Raw genomic sequence first — 19,526 nt, 5'->3', positions numbered from 1 at the left:
TTTTAGTAGAGACAGGGTTTCACCATGTCAGCCAAGATGGTCTCGATCTCCTGACCTCGTGATCCGCCCGTCTCGGCCTCCCAAAGTGCTGGGATTACAGGCTTGAGCCACCGCGCCAATTTTTTTAGTGATGTGTATTCGTGGATAAAGAAATACTGATAGAGTTGTCATGATTTTAGCTCAGTTGTTTTACCTTATGTTTTCAAAATAAAGCCTTCATGATTGCTTTAATAATGGTTATAAGAAAAGACAAGTATGTCAACACAAATTCATTCATTTAAAAAGAAACCTTGAACAATTAGTTTCACTAATTCTATATACTGATTTTCTAGGTCTTCCTTGTGTTTACTTTTTCATAGACCAACTAATTCTGAGTTGCTAAGAAGTCCAAGTCCCAATTTTAAAATATTTCATTAATACTTTTTTACTATGAGTAAAGAGCCACTGTATCTCAACCAGATCTCTTAAATGTATCTAGTCAGGTTTCCTTGTATCTCAGCGCAACAAGAATATGTTCTACTCTGTCCTAGAGCAAACTCAACCTTGTTTAATATCCTCTTCTAAGGTACTGCTCCTTAATTTTCTTCCTTTAAAACTGTGATTCTCAACCCTGATTTCCTATGTAAAATCACCTGGAGAACATGTTAAAAAAAAAAGAAAATCGATGCAGAACCTTACTTCAAGAGATCCTGATTTAAGTGGAGTGATGTGAAACCCTGAAATCATTAGGTGGTGTGTGTTTGCGTGTTGGCTTTTTTGTTTGTGATTGTTTAAACTACCCAGGTGATTCTAACATGCAGCCAAAGTTGAAAACCACTGCAGTAGGGATACATGATTGCTTGACCTTAGAGATATTTATAATTATTAAAGTGGGGCCTTCTTATTGAATTAGACCACAGCTTGGCCCTTTTTAAATAGCTGCTATTTACATTAATTTATAATATACAAATATGACAAAACAACTTCCCCTTATTCAATACATATTTATTGAACCATTGAGATTCTTGCTAACAAAAAACAGACATCCAATGGAGAGATATCCTCACTGTTTTAACCATTGAGTCAGAAACTTTTGGTGCCAGTCCATCTCTTAACACTTACTACTCATTTAAATTGTGTGAGTTTCAATTTCCTTGTCTGTCATTGAGCTAATTTAACAGTAATTATACTGGACAACAGTAATGATATAATTTGTGTGAAATCATCCTGAATGTTACCTTTTACACATAAAGTGAGAATTTTTTTGTTGTATGTCTTAACAAAACTTACCTCTCTGTGGAGATGATACGCTAAAAATGCACATTGCAAAAATCCTGACAACTGTCAAGTGTACCACTCTTATAGAACAACAGTTTACATATGGCAAGATTGACCTGGGGTTTGGAACAAAGGTTGCAGATTCAGAATTATGGTGAGTATATGAACTCTAATGACAAAATGGCAAGGCAGTAAAAAATCAAAAGATGTGGTGATTCTCATCCTTTTGGAGGACCATCCTTTGGTTATAACTTAAGGTATAACAGATTAACAAACATATTTTCATAATGAATTTTTTGTAAATTCATTCAATTTGTAGATTGTATGCTTTTTGAACAAATGTTAAATTTGTTGTTTTTTATTGTTTAGGTTAGTTTTGTCTTGTTTTAACTTACTGTAATTATCTAAGGGTTCTGAACATTTCTGGAGCTCCTTTTTGACATTGCCTCAGTAATTAGCTATAATTTTACTTTTTTAAATGAAAAGCATGAAAAAACAGAAGGGTCTTTTTATTACAAGGAAATCAGTCACTGCTGAAGGTTTTTTAATAACAGACAATTCTCCTTCCTTAGCAAGTCAGGAATTATGGTTAATGATGGATTTTCACTGATGGTAATAAGATATTATTTTATACCCCCCCATGAATTAAGTCCATCTAATAAATATTGAGGACCTACTAAGTGCTAGACACTATGATTTGTTTCTGTTTCCACAAATGTCACAATTGTCACTAATTGTGCACCTTTAGAGTAAGAATTATCTTTTTTTATATTTGTATACTCCTTTCAGGTACAAAACTCAGAACATGACCTAGTATAATTCATTCATTACATATTAGATATTCTATATTGCCTAAGGTTACCATCTATTGTTGATATTCTAGTAACAAAGCTAAGAATTAAATGGACTGTATTTCAAAACTACTACTTACTTGAAACAGAAAGTTGAAGCATGTTGGTAATAAAAGAAACACTGTGTAAACTAAGGCTATTAGTGCCAGTTTGCTCTCTTTGGGTCTTGAGTTATAAGAATGTTGATTGCTTTGAGATTTTTACTTCTCAATAGATACAAGACTTTATCATCTTGAATTTTAAAAACAAAAGTGTTGGATTTTTCATTTTCTTTAGAATTTTGGACAGAAACAAGCTTTAAGAAATTTTTCAATTATCTAATTTAAATATGACTTATCTTTAAAGCAAACTTGCTGCTGATGTAATTTTGAAAACTCTTGATTTGATTAACAAACTTAAACCTTTGGTTCCTGGTATGGAAGTAAGCTTCTACAAAATCCTTCAGGTGAGTTTAAACTCTTCAAACATTGAAGTTTATTCATACAAAAATGGTCCTAATATAAGTTTCTGTTTTAATGTTCTTAATCTTTAGAAGATAACTCTCTGAATTGACATTGAGAAGAATGTATAAAGTTGTTGTTTTAAGCAGTTATAATAGTCTCATTGCACAGTTATTTTATATACTTTCACAGGAATTGAACATACGTGCTCATGACACTAATGTAGAGAATGTTCACAATAGTGCTGCTTCCTCAGCCTTTTCCTTTCTTGTGTTGTACATTTCTTCATTTGTTTCTGTTGGCGTTGGAGGAAGAGTGGTATTTGTTTTAGGGTTTTTGTTTTTGGTTAGGGTTGATGTAGGGTATTAAGGGGATAGGGAGACAGCTGGAAGAAAAGGACTTGATTGTGATAATTAGAAGGGCTGTGCAGAAAATAGCTAAGTCACGAATTTCAATGATGATAGTAGCTGAATAAGATCTCTAAATGTTATCAAAAGACAAAGTACAACAAATTTAGTTCAAAGTTCTAACTGACTTTTATTTGTGATTCTAGAATTTGGCAGCCTCATTCTATAAAATAGAATGAATCATTCCCCTGGGCTAAGCAGAGAAAGTTGACTTTATAGACCCGAAAAAGGCTGAAGAAAGCACAAATAGGGAACTGAAAGCAGATTGGTCATTTCAAAGTTACTTTTCTTATAGAGTTATAATAAAGGGGGGTTCCTTATTACACTGACTCAGGTTGACTGAAGTCTCCTGGTTTTGGGGAAAACTGGCCCATTTCAAAGTGCAGTTTGATTACATGGCACTCATCCAAGTGACTCCTTTCTGGTTTGGTCTGGTCTGCTAAAGCATAGTGTAGGAGACTAGTCCAAAACATTGGCCTCTTAAAAACTTTGTGTAATAATATCTACCTTGATATCTACAGCACCTACCTTTACAACAGATGTTTAATAAAAATGTGTGAATTAAGTTACTATAGTAGCTTAACAGAGATGGCTCTAGTGACTATGTAGACAGTGTAGAAGCCAAAACTGAAACCTTAGGCAGGGACCACTGGTATGTTTTGAGAACATGTTTAAGGGACTGAGTTCAAATGTTGACTCTACTAGTTCTTAGTACAGATTTGAGTAAATTATTTCACCTCACTCAACTTCAATTTCCTCGACTACGAACTGGAAATAATGAGGCTTACCACTGAGGGTTTTGGAGATAAAGCTCTGTTCTTATCACAGTTCTATGACATTAAATTATGCTCAAGTACCTACAAGGTACTCAACATTTTAATTATAAGGGATTTATATTTTAATATTTTCTTCACCAATATCTCAATGTATTTTTTAAAGGAGTCAAACTGATGTTTTGTCCATTATTTAAGATATGTTTTTCATAATACAGGTTGAGCATCCCTAATTTGAAAATCTGAAATGCTCCAAAAAGCAAAATGTTTTAAGTACCAAAATGAGGCTCAAAGGTGATACTCAAAGGAAATGCTCACTGAAGCATTTTGGATTTTTGAATTAGGGATGCCCAACCAGTAAGTATATATAAATATTCTAAAATCTGAAAAAAATCAGAAATTTGAAACACTTCTGGTCGCAGACATTTTAGATATATGTTGATGAGTTGGGACGTACAATACTAATGTAAAATATTTACTGACATGAATGATTGAAGTAAGTATTTTTTTGTTCTTTAAATTTAAATGTTCTAATTTAATTTGAATTTTACTTTTTATTTTATGGCCTTAATTTGGAAGTGATTGGCCATTTTTTTCTTTTAAATGATAGCTTGGAAAAAACATTAATTCTACACGTCAGTCAGTTGTCGGTTTTTTAATCCATGAAAATATGTAAGTTATAATTTTTATAGGCACATTTGAAAGCATTCAAAACCTTTGCCAGGTTTTTTTTAAACTAGTGTTCGTATCGATTACATGGCAGTGTCAACAGCTTTAACAAGGTATAATATATTCAAACTATATTATAATATAGACTGTAATATATTCAAACATTAGAAACATTTTAGAATTTGCCTAGAATTAAGATTTAGATATATTTACTCACCTCATATCTAAAAGAGCTGACATCATTTATTCTTTCTGCTGCTGCTTTTTTGGTGTCTGATTTATTTAGGACCCACGTTTGATTACTCCTTTGGCTTTTGCTTTAACGTCAGATAATAGAGAACAAGTACAGTCTGGGCTGAGAATATTATTGGAAGCTGCTCCACTGCCAGATTTTCCTGCTTTAGTGTGAGTTGTAATCATTTGCATTGTTATCTCTTGTGGTGTTGGAATACCCTGCTATGTTTCTTTAGTCCTCAGTGTAGATAGACAAGCAAATTAGTGAATTGAAGATTTCATTGTAATAGTAATTTTTCAAATGATTTCTAAAAATGTTTGATTCTTAGAAATGAGAAGTTCAGATGTATACTCACTCAGGGAAAAGCTAGATCCAGGCAGTTAAATGTTTTTCAGGTACCATCCCTCTATGTCTCTAGCCACTTATTTTTAATGATAACTTCTGGACACTAAGCTTACATCCTCCCAGTTTAGTTCCTCTATAGAAAGAGCTTTTCCTTCCCAACTGTTTAAGGAAAAGGTCTAAGCATTAGTCATTGACCAGTCCTGGGTCATCAGTGAGGACGATGTGGACTAAAAGTTACTTGGGATAGGAGAATAGGAGAGTTCCTAAAGAAAAAAATCTGAGCGTTTATCAGAAAGTTGAAAAATGACTACCAGGCAAAATTTTCTACTATACTTGTTAATTTCAAGCAATAAGAGTATTTGCAATTATGTTGGAAAAAAAATCAGGTTTCAGGTCTCTCTGAACTAAATGTCTATTAGGAGTCTGGTTTAAAAACTTTTTTTAAGTCATTTATACATACAAATTTGTAAAAATGGTTTGAATAATTTGAAGCAGTTGATAAACAGGTAAGATATTCCCTATATACCAGGGTCAGCAAACTGGCCAGTGGGCAGGCACCTGTTCTTGTAAATAGTTTTATTAGAATATGGCCACACTCACTCATTTTTATACTCTATGTTGCTTTCTATAAAAGCAGAATTGAGTAATTGTAACAGAGACCAAGTAGGCTCTTGAGTCTAAAATACTTACTGTTGACCTATAAGAAAAAGTGTGCTGGTCCATGCTATATGCTATTCACTGATTTAGCAATTCCACTTTTTAGAATTAGCAATTTAGGTCATCATACCTTAAGAGTTAAAGTATGAGATGTAAGACCTAGAGAACATGTAACCAAAATTCCCTTAATTTTATAATAAATTTTTTTTAACAGCAACAACAAAAATACATAGGAAGCTTTTCAAGTTACAAGTTAAAAGTGGTCTGTAAAGCTGCTCTATTTTGTGATGGCCTACTTGCATAAACTGGTAATCTGACATGAAACAAAACTTCAAAAGCTTCAAAGGGGAAATTTGCAGCCTCACTGAACATGGGAGTCTTATCCTCTGCCTCTGTATGTGAGGCCTTCCCACCATTTTCACTGTGTCTTGGCATTCCCTATCCTATTTGTGTTGTATATAACTTTCTCTTTGAGCATTATCTCAGGTGTCCATTTTATGCTTGCTATTTAGTGCCCTTATTTGACATTATCTTGGGCAGTTTAATAAGCTGAATGTATATTATGGATGCATTGGTAGGTATGATTTTTTTGTGTGTGTATTTACTTGTTTGTTTTCGAGACAGGGTCTCACTCTGTCACCCAGCCTGGGGTGCAGTGGTGTGATCATGACTTACTGCAGCTTCGACCTCTGGGACTCAAGTGACACTCCCTACTTAACCCCCTGAGTAGCTGGGAGCACAGGCGTGTGCCACCACACCTGCCTAATGTATTTATTTTTTGTAGAGGTAGGGTCTCACCATGTTGCCCAGGCTTGTCTCGAACTCTTAGACTCAAGTGATCCTTCCAAAGTGTGGGGATTATAGGTGTGAGCCACCATGCCCAGCCTATGGTAAATTAGACTGAGTGCCTGCCATCATGCAGTTTGTACTTTAGTTAAGAGATAAGTGAAAAAAATATTTTTTTCACTTCACTATGGAGAGGATGAGTGCTTAATAATAGTATTATATAGGGCATTAATGAATGCCTCTCTGAAGAGGTGAATTTGAACTAAGACCTGAGGATAAGAAGGAGCCAGACCTGTGGAGATGTGGTAGAAAGCATGTTCCAGGTAAAGGAACAGCTCATATGAAGGCCTGGGGTAGGAGAAAGAGAGGATTTTAAAGGGCTAGAATGGAAGTCAGGTTGGTGAAAAGTATGTACTGAGTGAGAAAGGTAAAGGACTGAGGATGTAAAGGCCAGGTGATATCCCCCATGATAAGAACATTATTCTGACCAGTACCAATAACTTTGTACTTATTACAGATAATCCACACTCATAAACTAGTCTTACAATGCCTCCAAACCAGAAGTGAAACTGTCATTATAAAGGGTTAGAAACAGAAAAGTAGATGCTCCGGAAAATTTGGAATATTTCCGAAGACTTCATTTCATCATGGTCTCCAAGATTATTTGAAGACATCTATTCAAAAAAAGGACCCATTCTTAAAGATTCCCTAATTCTACACTAAGTCTGCCTTTTTTTTCTATTTTCATATATATTTTTTTCCTTTCTTTGACTCCCATTCAGACTTGGAGAAAGTATAGCAGCAAATAATGCCTATAGACAACAGGAAACAGAACATATACCCAGAAAAATGTCCTGGCAATCATCAAATCACAGTTTTCCTACATCAGTAAAGTGTTTAACTCCTCCTCATTTGAAAGATGGTGTTCCTGGATTGAATATTGAAGAATTAATAGAGAAACTTCAGTCTGGAATGGTGGTGAGTGAAAAATAGCAATTATAACCTGGTACATATTAGCTACATGTCAGCCCCTATTATAACGTGTATCTAAACACTGTTAGGTACAGATTTCACTATTGAAAACTTATTTTTTAATATAAAAAATAACAATATTCTGGAAAATTTGGAAATGAAGAAAAATCAGTCAAAATTTCAACATTTTGCTGAGTGTGGTGGCTTATACCTGTAATCCCAGCATTTTGGGAGGCCGAGGCGGGCAGATAGCCTGAGCTGAGGAGTTCAAGACCAGCCTGGGCAATATGGCGAAACCCCATCTCTATTAAAAATACAAAACATTAGCCGGGCGTGGTGGCACATGCCTGTTGTCTCAGCTACTCGACAGGCTAAGGCAGGAGAATCACTTGAACCCGGGAGGCAGAGATTGCAGTGAGCCACGATCACACCACTTCACTCCAACCTGGGTGACAGAGTGAGACCCATCTCAAAAAAGAAAAGAGAAATATTTGTGACCTTTCTGATGTAGCATTTGTTTTTATTTTGTTACTCATCATTAAGTTTTAATGATTTAGTTTTGAAGTAGGCACTTATTTTGTCATTGTGTCAAAATATTTTATTAAAATTTCTCGATTTTTTTTTTACTTTCTTAAAATGTAGGTAAAGGATCAGATTTGTGATGTGAGAATATCTGACATAATGGATGTATATGAAATGAAACTATCCACATTAGCTGTGAGTATAAGCTTATTTTAATGATGTATAATATGCTTTAATAGATGTGTTCCTAAAATGAAAATTAATGATATGTTTTCTTGTAGTCCAAAGAAAGCAGGCTACAAGATCTTTTGGAAACAAAAGCTCTAGCCCTTGCACAAGCTGATAGACTGATTGCTCAGCATCGCTGTCAAAGAACTCAAGCTGAAACAGAGGTGTGTAGAGTATAAAGACACATCTGATTTCTAGAAAAATTTTAAAAATGAAGTAAAACATGCAAAATATTAGTTGTGTATTTGTTGCTCTAATTGAATTAAATTCTCCTTAGCATTTGACATGCCTACTTCCTTCTTCCTGAAATTCTGTCCTCTAATTTTGATTACATCATTATCTGATTTTTTTTCCTATCTAGTAGTATTTTCCTGTATTATTTATGTTGTACCTTTAAGTATTGGGGACTCTGAAGATTTTGCTCTAAACCTTTATCCTTCAGTTTTGTGTTCTGTGGTTTCAGTGGTTACCAAAATAGTAATGTTCCTAATTTTATATGTCAAGCACAGATCATTTTCCTGAGCACCAAGTGCTTATGTTGCTCCATTTAAATATACAGCAAATACCACAAACTCAACATAACCAATAATGAACTAATCGCCCTCTCCTTTTTAGAATTATTCTTATGTATTCCCTCTGCTGTTTTTAGTGTTCTACAAATAACCCTGGAAATCACACAGTTTTTACCTCCTGTAATTATTCACCAAGTCCAGTTAATTTTACCTTCTAAATATTACTCTTTTCTGCCGTATCTCTGTTTCTACCACTATTTGTTATAGGCTGAATCCTTTTCTTTTTTTTGTATGAATCATAGCAGAGCAATTAGTCTTCCTACCTGTAGTCTTCTACCCTCTTCTCAGCTACTCTACAGCCAGTCATCTTTCCTTGGTTCTACCCCTTCACCTAGCCCCTCCCCCAGGGATCTCTAAGGCAGTAAAATGATCCTGTCCCTCTTGTGCTGAGCATCTTTCACAGTAGCTGCTGTTGCTTTCCGAATATCATTAAAATTCTTTAGTTTGGCGTATAAGGAATCTAACTACATAGTCCTCAATCTACATCTTTCATTTCTGCGCGTTCTTTGCAGTCAACCATGTTAGGCTACTGTGTTTTTTCTGGAACTTGATATATTCTGGTATTTCCTCGACTTTCCTTGACTTAGCATGTCTGGAACACCTTTTCCTCTCTTCTGCCTAACTCATAATCCTTCAGATTTCAGTTAAAATACCCCCATTACCCAGAAGCCTAGTCTGGTCTCCTTCCCACACATATGTTTGACGATCCTTCCTCTGTGTATCAAACCTATGCTTATCTCTCAATAACTTTTTTCAAACCATGTGGAAATTCTTTTATCCCACCACTCATGGTATCAAAGACTGCTTCTATAGCTCCAGGCCCTAGCATAACACTCGGCACGTTATAGATGCTCAGTAAATTTGGCATTCTACTATGTACATATATAATGTATACCTTGAGTGAACTTACTGCAGCAATATGAAATTACTAGCAGATACAAATGGAATCTATACAACTTGATATTATTTATAATGAATGAATTATAATAAAGTGTTCCTGGCTTTTGATAGATGCATCAAAATGAGTGACTAGTAAAATGCCTCTGAAGTATTTTCAGAATAATGATATTCTTTTTTTTTCCCCCCGTATTTATTTCTTTTTTTCTTATTTTAACATGGTTTCATTTGTCTTAACTGGTATGTTGAATTTGTCACAAATTACAAGAAAGAACATTAGTGATATTAAAGTAATTTTTCCTTCTCTTCTCATAGCACATTCTTACATTATCTGTCTGTTGGACATGTCTTGTATTTTATTAGAGAGTTTAGTATTTTATCCATGTTACTGGAAAAGTTTCTTATAAAAATAGTACTAAATAACTGGATATAGCTTCTTTACAAAATCATAAAAACAAAGAAGGGCTTAGGGTTTTGTTTAGCATTCTAAAATAAAGTCCAAAGGGCTCGAGGGAACCGAGTTTTTTTATTCTAGTGACTTTTCTGCTTTTTTAGTGTTTCATATCACATAATAAATATATGCAGGTTATGGTATAGGTTACATTCCTTGATTATACTAGCTTAATTTTAAGTGTTTGATTAAGCATCTGTGATGTTGTTAAGATTTTGTTCTTAATTCTCACCTGAAATGAGAATGCTGATGGTGTGCACACTTAGCAGTTTAGTGTTAATGGCTACCTCTGAGGACCATACCTTTTTAATTGAATACTGTATGTAGCGCTACCTTCATGTTGCTGCAGTTGTATCCATTTCCATTAATTTGATCATAGTGAGATTGTTTTTATCAGATAATATATTAAATTAAAAATCATAACAGTATCCAACTTATTAGAAGTAAAGTCTTAAGTATATATGACTAATACAGCTTTGCATGACCCAATAGATACCAGCTTATTAGTTACTTAGTAAACTTTTAAATTCTAGGTATGTGTTGAGCATATGATATAGATGATGGAAAAGTCTATTTTTTTTTTTTTTTTTTAAGGCACGGACACTTGCTAGTATGTTGAGAGAAGTTGAGAAAAAAAATGAAGAGCTTAGTGTGTTGCTGAAGGCACAGCAAGTTGAATCAGAAAGAGCCCAGAGTGATATTGAGCATCTCTTTCAACATAATAGGAAGTTAGAGTCTGTGGCTGAAGAGCATGAAATACTGACAAAATCCTACATGGAACTTCTTCAGAGGTAAATAAAGTAAAATCTCCTGTGTAAGGTTAGAATCTAGAATGAACAAACAGCATTTTTTTTCTGAGACCCGAAAATCCTTTTGTAAGCATTTCATGTATTCTGATAACACATAAGGTAAGTAATTAGCAAGAAACTTAAGTCATTATGAAATGAAGTGTTGCTTCCTCAAATTCAGTATCAATGTTGGAAACAAAATACAGGTCTTTCCAGTTGACTTTTATGTATTCATACAGTCAGCAGTCATTTGAGAGATAAGCTCCACAAGGACAAGTTTGTCTGTTTTGATCACTGACAGATCCCTAGGGCCTGCAGGAGTGCTTGCTGCATAGTTAGGCACTTCATTAATAATTTCTAAATAAACTTAGTTGTCAAATTAGTATTAGGTTGAATGGTCATTTCTGCAGATCAAAAGTAGTTGAATATTGGCAATTTCATATCATTCAGCCTAACAGAATGGAAATCTAGGTGTGTTTAACTCATCTCTTAATGTCATTGATTATAGTTTACTTACATGTGTGATTATATCTGTAGAATAAGTTTGCATAGGTGAATTGCTAAGTTAAAGGGTATGTATATTTAATATTTTGATAGATATTTTAAAATTTTCCTCCAAAATGTGATACAGATTGAATATCCTTTTGAACACAATGGTAGCACTCAAAAAGTTTAATATTTTGGAGTACTTTTGATTTTAGACTGATTTTGGATTTTCAAATTAGTGTTGCTCAGCCTGTACCAATTTGTGTGCCTACTAACAAAGTGTGATTGGTTTTCCCTCCCTTATAAACTCTTACCTTTTTACGCCAATTGTAAAACTTCTGAATTACGGGGAAGACCAGGAACAATTATGTATTTTCTACCAACCAATAAAAGTAAAAGCACTCTGGGGGAACTTGTTTATTACTTTATATTTTAAGGTCGTTCTATGCTGTTAATACAGAGATACAGAAATTTTTAGCTTGGCATGGTACATATGCTTATTTGCCCATCAATAATAATGAAGGGTGAGAAATGAATAGTATCTAGAAAATGATGACAAAGTAATTTTTTAGCAGGATATTTTCCCTAGCAACTTTTTACAAAGTCTGATTGTTTGAGGCACCACTGATAAAGTGTGGTATTAGCAATAAGCCAGGTTGAGAACTTCAGCAGTGAAGAAAATATGTTATAGAACTGAAATGGGGTCCGTTTGCTCAATACAGTAAAACCAGGTGTCTGCACCAAGGTTTGCAGTGATAGAACAAAAGGCTTTTATTGCAGAGTGCCAAGCAAGGAGGACCAGGCAGCCAAATGCTCAAATCTTGACCATCCCCCAGTAGCTTGCAGACAAGGATTTTTAAAGGCAGGAGTAAATTTCAGGAAAGTGGAAGTTACAGGCAAAAATCATAAATCAATAAAGGTTACACATTGGTTTCAGTTTAAAGGAGAAGATATTGTGGAGCAGGGACTTACACGTAATGGGTAGACCCAAAGATTTTTCGATTTGCAGTTGGTTAAGGAAGAGCAGCCTTGTTTAAAAATTTAGGGTCAGTAGAAAAATGTGAACTAGCTAGGGAGGGTGACTTTGTTCAAGACCGTGAGAAAGAAACTTAGAACAAAGAACAGTTGTTAAAATTCAGCCTTAATTTCCCCCTTATCTGAGGTCTACTTGTCAATGGATCTGGTCAGTGGGGTTCCTCAGTGAGGGCCGGGTCTCTGAAATACTACTCAGGGACATGTGTTAAGTTGTTTTCTTCAAGTTCTATAAAGAATCAAGTCTCTCTGGTACTCTTAAGATTGTTAACTATTGATTTAGGCTACTATTACCTTCCTGTTTAACAAGTTACTTATTTACTTCTAGGACTAGCTAGGTCCCTGGAATTTCCCTTGAATGAACTCAGGATTTTCCTTTATTTTCCAGCTTGAGGTCCTCAGACCTCCTAAAAAGGGGGTCCCTGCTATGTCTCACATAGAGAACCTAAGAGATAGGCAGGGTCCAAGAAAAATATGTGGTTTCTAAGACCTGCTTATGTTCCAGCTAGTGATTTAGGGGCCAGAAGGTGAAATTCCTTGAATGGACAAATGGATAACATGTAAATGAAGCTGGCTGGGGAAAAGGTCATTTGTAATGGTCAGGACTGTCTAAAGGTACTCAAACTCAGATTGTTGAAATTTCTATATGGATTAGATACAAAAACTGCTAGCCAAATTTGGCTACTGGTTTTCTTTTGTTTGTTTTGGTTTGGTTTTTGGGTTGCTTTTTTAAAATCTTTGTACTTAGTGAAATAAAAAGGACATTTTATGCTTATGGTAGTTGAGTATCAAAGTATCACTTTAGAAAGGATTTTTTTCTGTGTTTACTTTGCAGATAAAATAAATAGGACTATTAGATGCAGAGTTTTAAAGAGACAAATGTAGAACCCTAAACTTATTTATAGCAAATTATGTAATGCAATATCATCTGTAAAATAAGGCTTTATATCCATAAATATGAGATTAATGCCCCACACATTTCTATCTCATAGTAATTTTTACTACATCTGTCAACCAAAACATGTATTTACTGCCTTTTAGAGTTGATCAAATTCTGTTTATGTCCTGCTTGTTCATAACATTCCTTCTCTTCTAGCATATGCAATTTGGTTAGAAGAGATAGTAAAGAAAACACTATTGAGTTTCTTTTCTCCTTCATGTTTTCCTCCATAATGATGCCAACTCATTTTCTTGTCTTTTCAGAAATGAAAGTACTGAAAAGAAGAATAAAGATTTACAGATCACATGTGATTCTCTGAATAAACACATTGAGACAGTGAAAAAGTTGAATGAGTCACTCAAGGAACAAAATGAAAAGTAAAATCTCTAGTTCTATATTCTGAATACGTGGGATTTTTCAAAACCAAAATGATTCTCTTTATATAGAACATTGTTTTTTATTGATAAAATTAATAGAATTATCACTTATTTTAGATATAAGATATATATTTGGTGGAATTCACAGGCAATTGCTGTTCTTAGAAATTTTGTTTTAAATGCTGAGCGTGATGGCTCACGCCTGTAGTCCCAGCACTTTGGGAGGCTGAGGTGGGTGAAGCACATGAAGTCAGGAGTTTGAGACCAGCCTGGCCAACATGGTGAAACTCTGTCTCTACTGAAAATACAAAAATTAGCTGGGTGTTGTGGTGGGTGCCTGTAATCTCAGCTACCCAGGAGGCTGAGGCAGGAGAATAACTTGAACCTGGGAGGCAGAGGTTGCAATGAGCACAAGATCATGCCACTGCACTCCAGCCTGGGTGACAGAGCGAGACCTTCCTTTTTTTTTTTTTTTTAGAGATGGGTTTTCACCGTGTTAGCCAGGATGGTCTCGATCTCCTGACCTTGTGATCCGCCCACCTTGGCCTCCCAAAGTGCTTGTTAGGGGAAAAACCGTTACAAATGGCATATGGTTCATTAATGTTTTCTTCCATTTTTTTTTATAACTTCAGAAGTATTGCCCAATTAATAGAGAAAGAAGAACAGAGAAAAGAAGTACAGAATCAGCTAGTAGACAGAGAACATAAGCTAGCAAGTAAGTGGCTTCTTATTTAATACATTGTCTATTTTTAATGTATTTGTTTTGGAAGCATGAGTGGTTTTGTTTGCTTTTTTATTTTCTACTTCCCTTATTGTTTTAAACCTTAAATCACATTTGAAATGGCTTCCCTTTTCTTGACATAATGTTTCACAAAAGCAGTTCAGTTTGATCAAGCTGAAAAAGCAGTACATTTTTTAAATTTAGGAACTATAAGAAATTGGCCAGGCACAGTGTCTCACTTCTGTAATCCCAGCACTTTGGAAGACGGAGATGGGTAGATTTCTTGAGCTCAGGAGTTTGAGACCAGCCTGAGCAACATGGTGAAACCCCATCTCTACAAAAAATACAAAAATCTAGCCAGGTGTGGTAGTGTGCACCTGTAGTTCCAGCTACTCATGAGGCTAAAGTGGGTTGGAGAATCACTTGAACCTGGGATATCAAGGTTGCAGTGAGCTATGTTCATGCCACTGCACTCCAACCTGGGTGATAAAGCAGGACTGTCTCAAAGAAAAAGAGGAAAGAGATGATTGCCCATTTAATTTAATTTAGTTTTTTTATAATTTCAACTTTTAGAATCAAGGGGCATGTGTGCAGGTCTGTTACATTGGGTATATTGCATGACATGGAGGTTTGGGGTATGGATCTCATCACCCAGGTAGTGAGCATAGTACCAAATAGGTAGCAATAGGTAATTTTCGACCCCCTGCCAACTCTAGTGTGCAGTATATATTAGTTCCATCTTTATGTCTATGTGTACTCAATGTTTAGTTCCCACTTAGAAGTGAAAATTTGGAGTATTTGGTTTTCTGTTCCTTCGTTAAATAATTTAGGATTATGGATTGCCCTTTTCAAAATAAAAAAAAGTTTAAGGAACATAACAGCAGGTGGCAGTATTAGGTAACTTTTAGTTACTAGCTTCTTAATGGTATATTTGAAATGATCCAGAAAAACATTTTTGTTCTCACTTGCCTTAGAGCGCAGGCACCTACCTATATAATTTTTCATAGTTGTAGCTCTCCCTTTTCTAACCCTTACACTCTGAGGATTGTCCTTCACCTATATAGCATGTTATATTTAGAACAGAGGATGGAAGAAAGACATAGAGATTTGGTATTTTCTATAGAATACTGTCATAAAAAAGAAGTTTCTCTTCATTGTTCTAGTTATTTTTCTTTTGCTCTTATAGTAGCTACTAAACCATTTCAGAGTAGTCAGTGTAAGACCTCTGAGTATATACTTGACTTTTTTTTTTAAGATTTGCATCAGAAAACAAAAGTACAAGAAGAAAAGATTAAAACCTTACAAAAGGAAAGGGAAGATAAGGAAGAAACCATTGATATCCTTAGAAAAGAATTAAGCAGAACAGAACAGATAAGAAAAGAGCTGAGCATTAAGGTAAGAATCTGTTCCATTTCTCGTTTGCAGTAAAATGAAAAAGTCTGTTGTGAAAAGGGTAAATATGGATAAATAAATGTACTGTTTCTTCAGCAAATTTTTTAGAAGATATTAGGATCTCAAAGCAGCTTGAGTATCATTTGTTATGAGGTTTTCATAATGTATTTTCTAAAATAGTTAAGCGGTTATTAAACAGATACTTTGTGTCAGCACTTACTATTTTCAAGTGTGCAAAGAATATAGAAAGGGGTTACCAGTACTTGATGTCATACATAGGTAGCTGTATAATTTTCACTTTAACAAATATTATATAATATGCTAATATTAATAAATATTTTCAACTTAGAACTGAAGAAACTGAGTCTGAGGTTACTTACTAAAGTCACACAGCTAATATGTGAATCAGCAGACATATATTCTGAATCTGAGTCCAGGGTTCTTTCTATATTACCATGGTTGCATAGCTTGAGTGGTAGCTATGAATTGTACTTTCTGGCCTGTTTACTACCAGAAAGATGAGAACAGACTAGGATTGAAAGACTGATCTACTACTACTACTGAGTAACGGAAGAGGCATAAAATTTAGTATCACATTTACAGTTTTTCTGGTTCTGCTTTAAGGTAATTATCTTATTAGTAATTTTAATATGTAGTGTGTAGTATTTTCTGCAAAATTTCAGCTGCTGGCATTAACTTAAGTTGAAAGTGTTCTCAATTTGTATTATATTGTTTAATGATTTTTCATTTTAAACTACCATATAATTGAATTAACTGAAGTATAATATTTATAGTATTTCTTGAAATGGTTGTTGTACAAATAAAAAAATAAAAGCATCTTAAAGTATATGTATAGAGAAAATATTAAAGTTATTTTTCTTCTCAATTATTCCTCCTCCCCCAACCCCAATTCCTTAGGCTTCCTCCCTAGAGGTTCAAAAGGCACAATTAGAAGGTCGTTTGGAAGAGAAAGAGTCCTTGGTGAAACTTCAGCAAGAGGAATTGAACAAACACTCCCACATGATAGCAATGATCCACAGTTTAAGTGGTGGAAAAATAAATCCAGAAACTGTGAATCTCAGTATATAGACATTATGGCATTTTGGAATTTGTAATCTAATGATATTTTTGATGTATTTATCTATTGGAGGGAGTGGGTAGGGGAGTTAATTTGTGACTTCATAACAATAAGTTATCTAATTTAGTAAAGACCCTGATCTGATGCATGTTTTTTATTTGATAGTTTGAATAGAAATTTAAATTTTTAAGTTTTACTTTTTGTTTCTGGCTTTTATTGCTTAAGGCTTTCTTTGGTACTTACATTAGAAAATCATTTTTAACCTTCATTATCATTTTTCTAAGGTTCTTTCCTTTTTCTTAGTTGCTTTCTATTCTGTGTTGCCTGTCTTATTTATTGTCATTTGTGATTATTTAGATCTTAAGACCAAACTTTCTTGATATAACAATCCTAAAGATTACAAAATAAAAATATAGAGGGAGTAAAAATAAAAAGTAAAGTTAAAAGAGAGAAGGTATGATAATGCTAGAGAAGTTTTTCTCTGAAGAAGCAGAGAAGAGAATATTAGTGAATTTAAAATAATTTTTATTGCTGCATTTAAAATGCAGTAACATGTGGCATAATTTCTAAATTTGAAAAAAATGCAATGGTAATAAAATATATAAAAATTAGAAAACTGTTATTGTGTTAAACTATTACATTTAAATGATTACATTTAACACAATAGCTGTCTCATAAAAAATCTAATAACTTGTAGAAGTTTTTTGTAAGGTATATTTAGTGTTTTTTTTTCTCTTTTTTCAAATGTCGCATAGTGGTCCAGATCATCTATAATTGATTTATATAAGGATAATTTGGATTCTACTCTTGCTGCATATTCAGAAAAATATTATTTACTGTTAATTCTGATATGAATTGTATTTAATGTGTTGTCTTAAATAGTTTTTAATTGGTTCATTTAATTTTAAAGCATAGGTTAAATACCTTTATGGTTTTTTTAAATACAAGGGTCCTTCTGTACTTTTCACTTGAATCATATGCTCTAACTACTGTGTAAGAAGTTTTTACATCAATATTTTGATTGATTTTATTGCTATACCATTACAGTCATTAATTTTAGTTGGTGTTTTCTTCACCATATCTCTCTTTGATTTAAGTGAATTTAGATTTGTGCAGTTCTAGAAATTTTTTAAAAGGTATTATACAGAGTAAAACATTTTAAATTACTATTTGTTCTATAGAGGAGGTACATTCTGTTTCTCTTTTAAAATTGCATGCATTTTCAATCAAATATGAAAAAGTTTAAGTGGATAGATAAGACTGAAGAATATTAAAGAAATAAATGAATGAATGAACCAAAAACTCTAGGGAAAATCAATCTATCTTTACAATTCAGACATCTTGAGACAGCCTAGCCTAGTGCTGCCCTATACAATTTTCTGTGATGGCAATGTTCTGTGATGTCTGATACCATAGCCAGTGGCTACAAGTGGCCATTGAGCACTTGAAATGTGGCCTGTGCAACTGAAAAAGCTAAATTTTTAATTTTATTAAATGTAATTTTGATAACCATCCTATTAGATAATACAGATCTATCCCATTCTCACAAGTATGTGTTTAAAGAACTCAGTTTGCCTTTTCTTAAAGATCTATATAATTACCCCATATATATATTGTAGCCGTTTTTTAATGTAATTTTAACCTGTTTATTTCTAATCTTCTCTCCCTAAAGAGGAAAGTCCATACTGCAGCTTTGAAAGTGAGTACTAATCATCACCCTTCATCTCTTTCTGTCTCTTGTAACACCTTTCATATTGTTTCTATTGTTTTTCTGAGTGCCTTTATTATATCACTTACTTTTGTTTTCTTGTTGGACCTTGTACCTCATTTAAAAAGCAAAAGTGTGTGTAAATATTTTTTTCTAAAAAAAAAATTTAGTCAAATTTGAACCACCACCATAGTCAGGGTTTTGTATGTGTGTATGCATGTCCATTTCCTGATGGAAAAAACAAAACTTAGGAAGTGCATCATTATATTAGGATTACTCACATCCTCTTAAAATTTTGCTGGGGAGAGTTTGTCTCCAAAGTATACATTAACACAGTTTCTTTTACTATTTACACTTGCCACTTGAACAAATAGACACGTCTCATAAAATTTGGTTGGTTGAAGTTTATATTAAATTGTTCATTAATTTAATGTCAGGAGAAAAGGAAAATAATGAAACTGTATGCTGTGTCTTAGGAAATTATCAGGTCAGTATCCCTTTGGGTCTATTTACTTAAAAGGACTAGTTATTTAAGAATAAAGAGAGATTCTGTCATGAGTTAGGACTGTCACTTAAATGAAAATATGTTTAAATTTCTACTTCTACGTGTGGTCATTCATTCATACGTTATACGTACTTATCAAGTTATATTCCCTAAAACTCAGTCTTACTATAATTTGATTCTTTTCCTCCTTTCAAATAGTTATGAACTATATTTACAACTTTGCTTTTGGCATGTATACCATTGTACTAGCCATGTGTTCTGTTTGTGACTTAATCCTTTGCAAGAGTTAGCAAACATTTTCTGTAAAGGGGCAGATAGTAAATATTTTAGGCTTTATAGGACATAGTTTCTGTCACAACAACTCAACTCTGCTACTGCAGCACAAAAGCAGCCACAGACAATACATAAATTAATAGTCATGACTGTGTTCCAATCAA

At 33.8% G+C, this 19,526-nt stretch overlaps 1 protein-coding gene across 1 annotated transcript in view; it reads left to right on the top strand.

Moving 5' to 3' along the window:
- Positions 1-17,492, top strand: part of KIAA1524 (KIAA1524 ortholog) — a 39,151-nt gene extending 21,659 nt beyond the window's left edge. The window contains exons 10-20 of the mRNA XM_011995595.1: positions 1,266-1,411; positions 2,454-2,553; positions 4,684-4,802; positions 7,203-7,398; positions 8,035-8,109; positions 8,196-8,306; positions 10,657-10,853; positions 13,572-13,685; positions 14,318-14,400; positions 15,662-15,801; positions 16,717-17,492. Coding sequence (XP_011850985.1) covers positions 1,266-1,411; positions 2,454-2,553; positions 4,684-4,802; positions 7,203-7,398; positions 8,035-8,109; positions 8,196-8,306; positions 10,657-10,853; positions 13,572-13,685; positions 14,318-14,400; positions 15,662-15,801; positions 16,717-16,887 — 1,452 coding nt within the window. The 3' untranslated portion in view covers positions 16,888-17,492. The remainder of the gene's footprint in view (positions 1-1,265; positions 1,412-2,453; positions 2,554-4,683; positions 4,803-7,202; positions 7,399-8,034; positions 8,110-8,195; positions 8,307-10,656; positions 10,854-13,571; positions 13,686-14,317; positions 14,401-15,661; positions 15,802-16,716) is intronic.
- The last annotated feature ends 2,034 nt before the right edge of the window (positions 17,493-19,526 follow it).

This window comes from Mandrillus leucophaeus, unplaced genomic scaffold (genome assembly GCF_000951045.1).
Source record: "Mandrillus leucophaeus isolate KB7577 unplaced genomic scaffold, Mleu.le_1.0 Scaffold113, whole genome shotgun sequence".
Taxonomy (NCBI): Eukaryota; Metazoa; Chordata; class Mammalia; order Primates; family Cercopithecidae; genus Mandrillus; species Mandrillus leucophaeus.
Note: the sequence above shows the minus strand (reverse complement) of the source record. Positions and strands in the feature narration are given on the sequence as shown.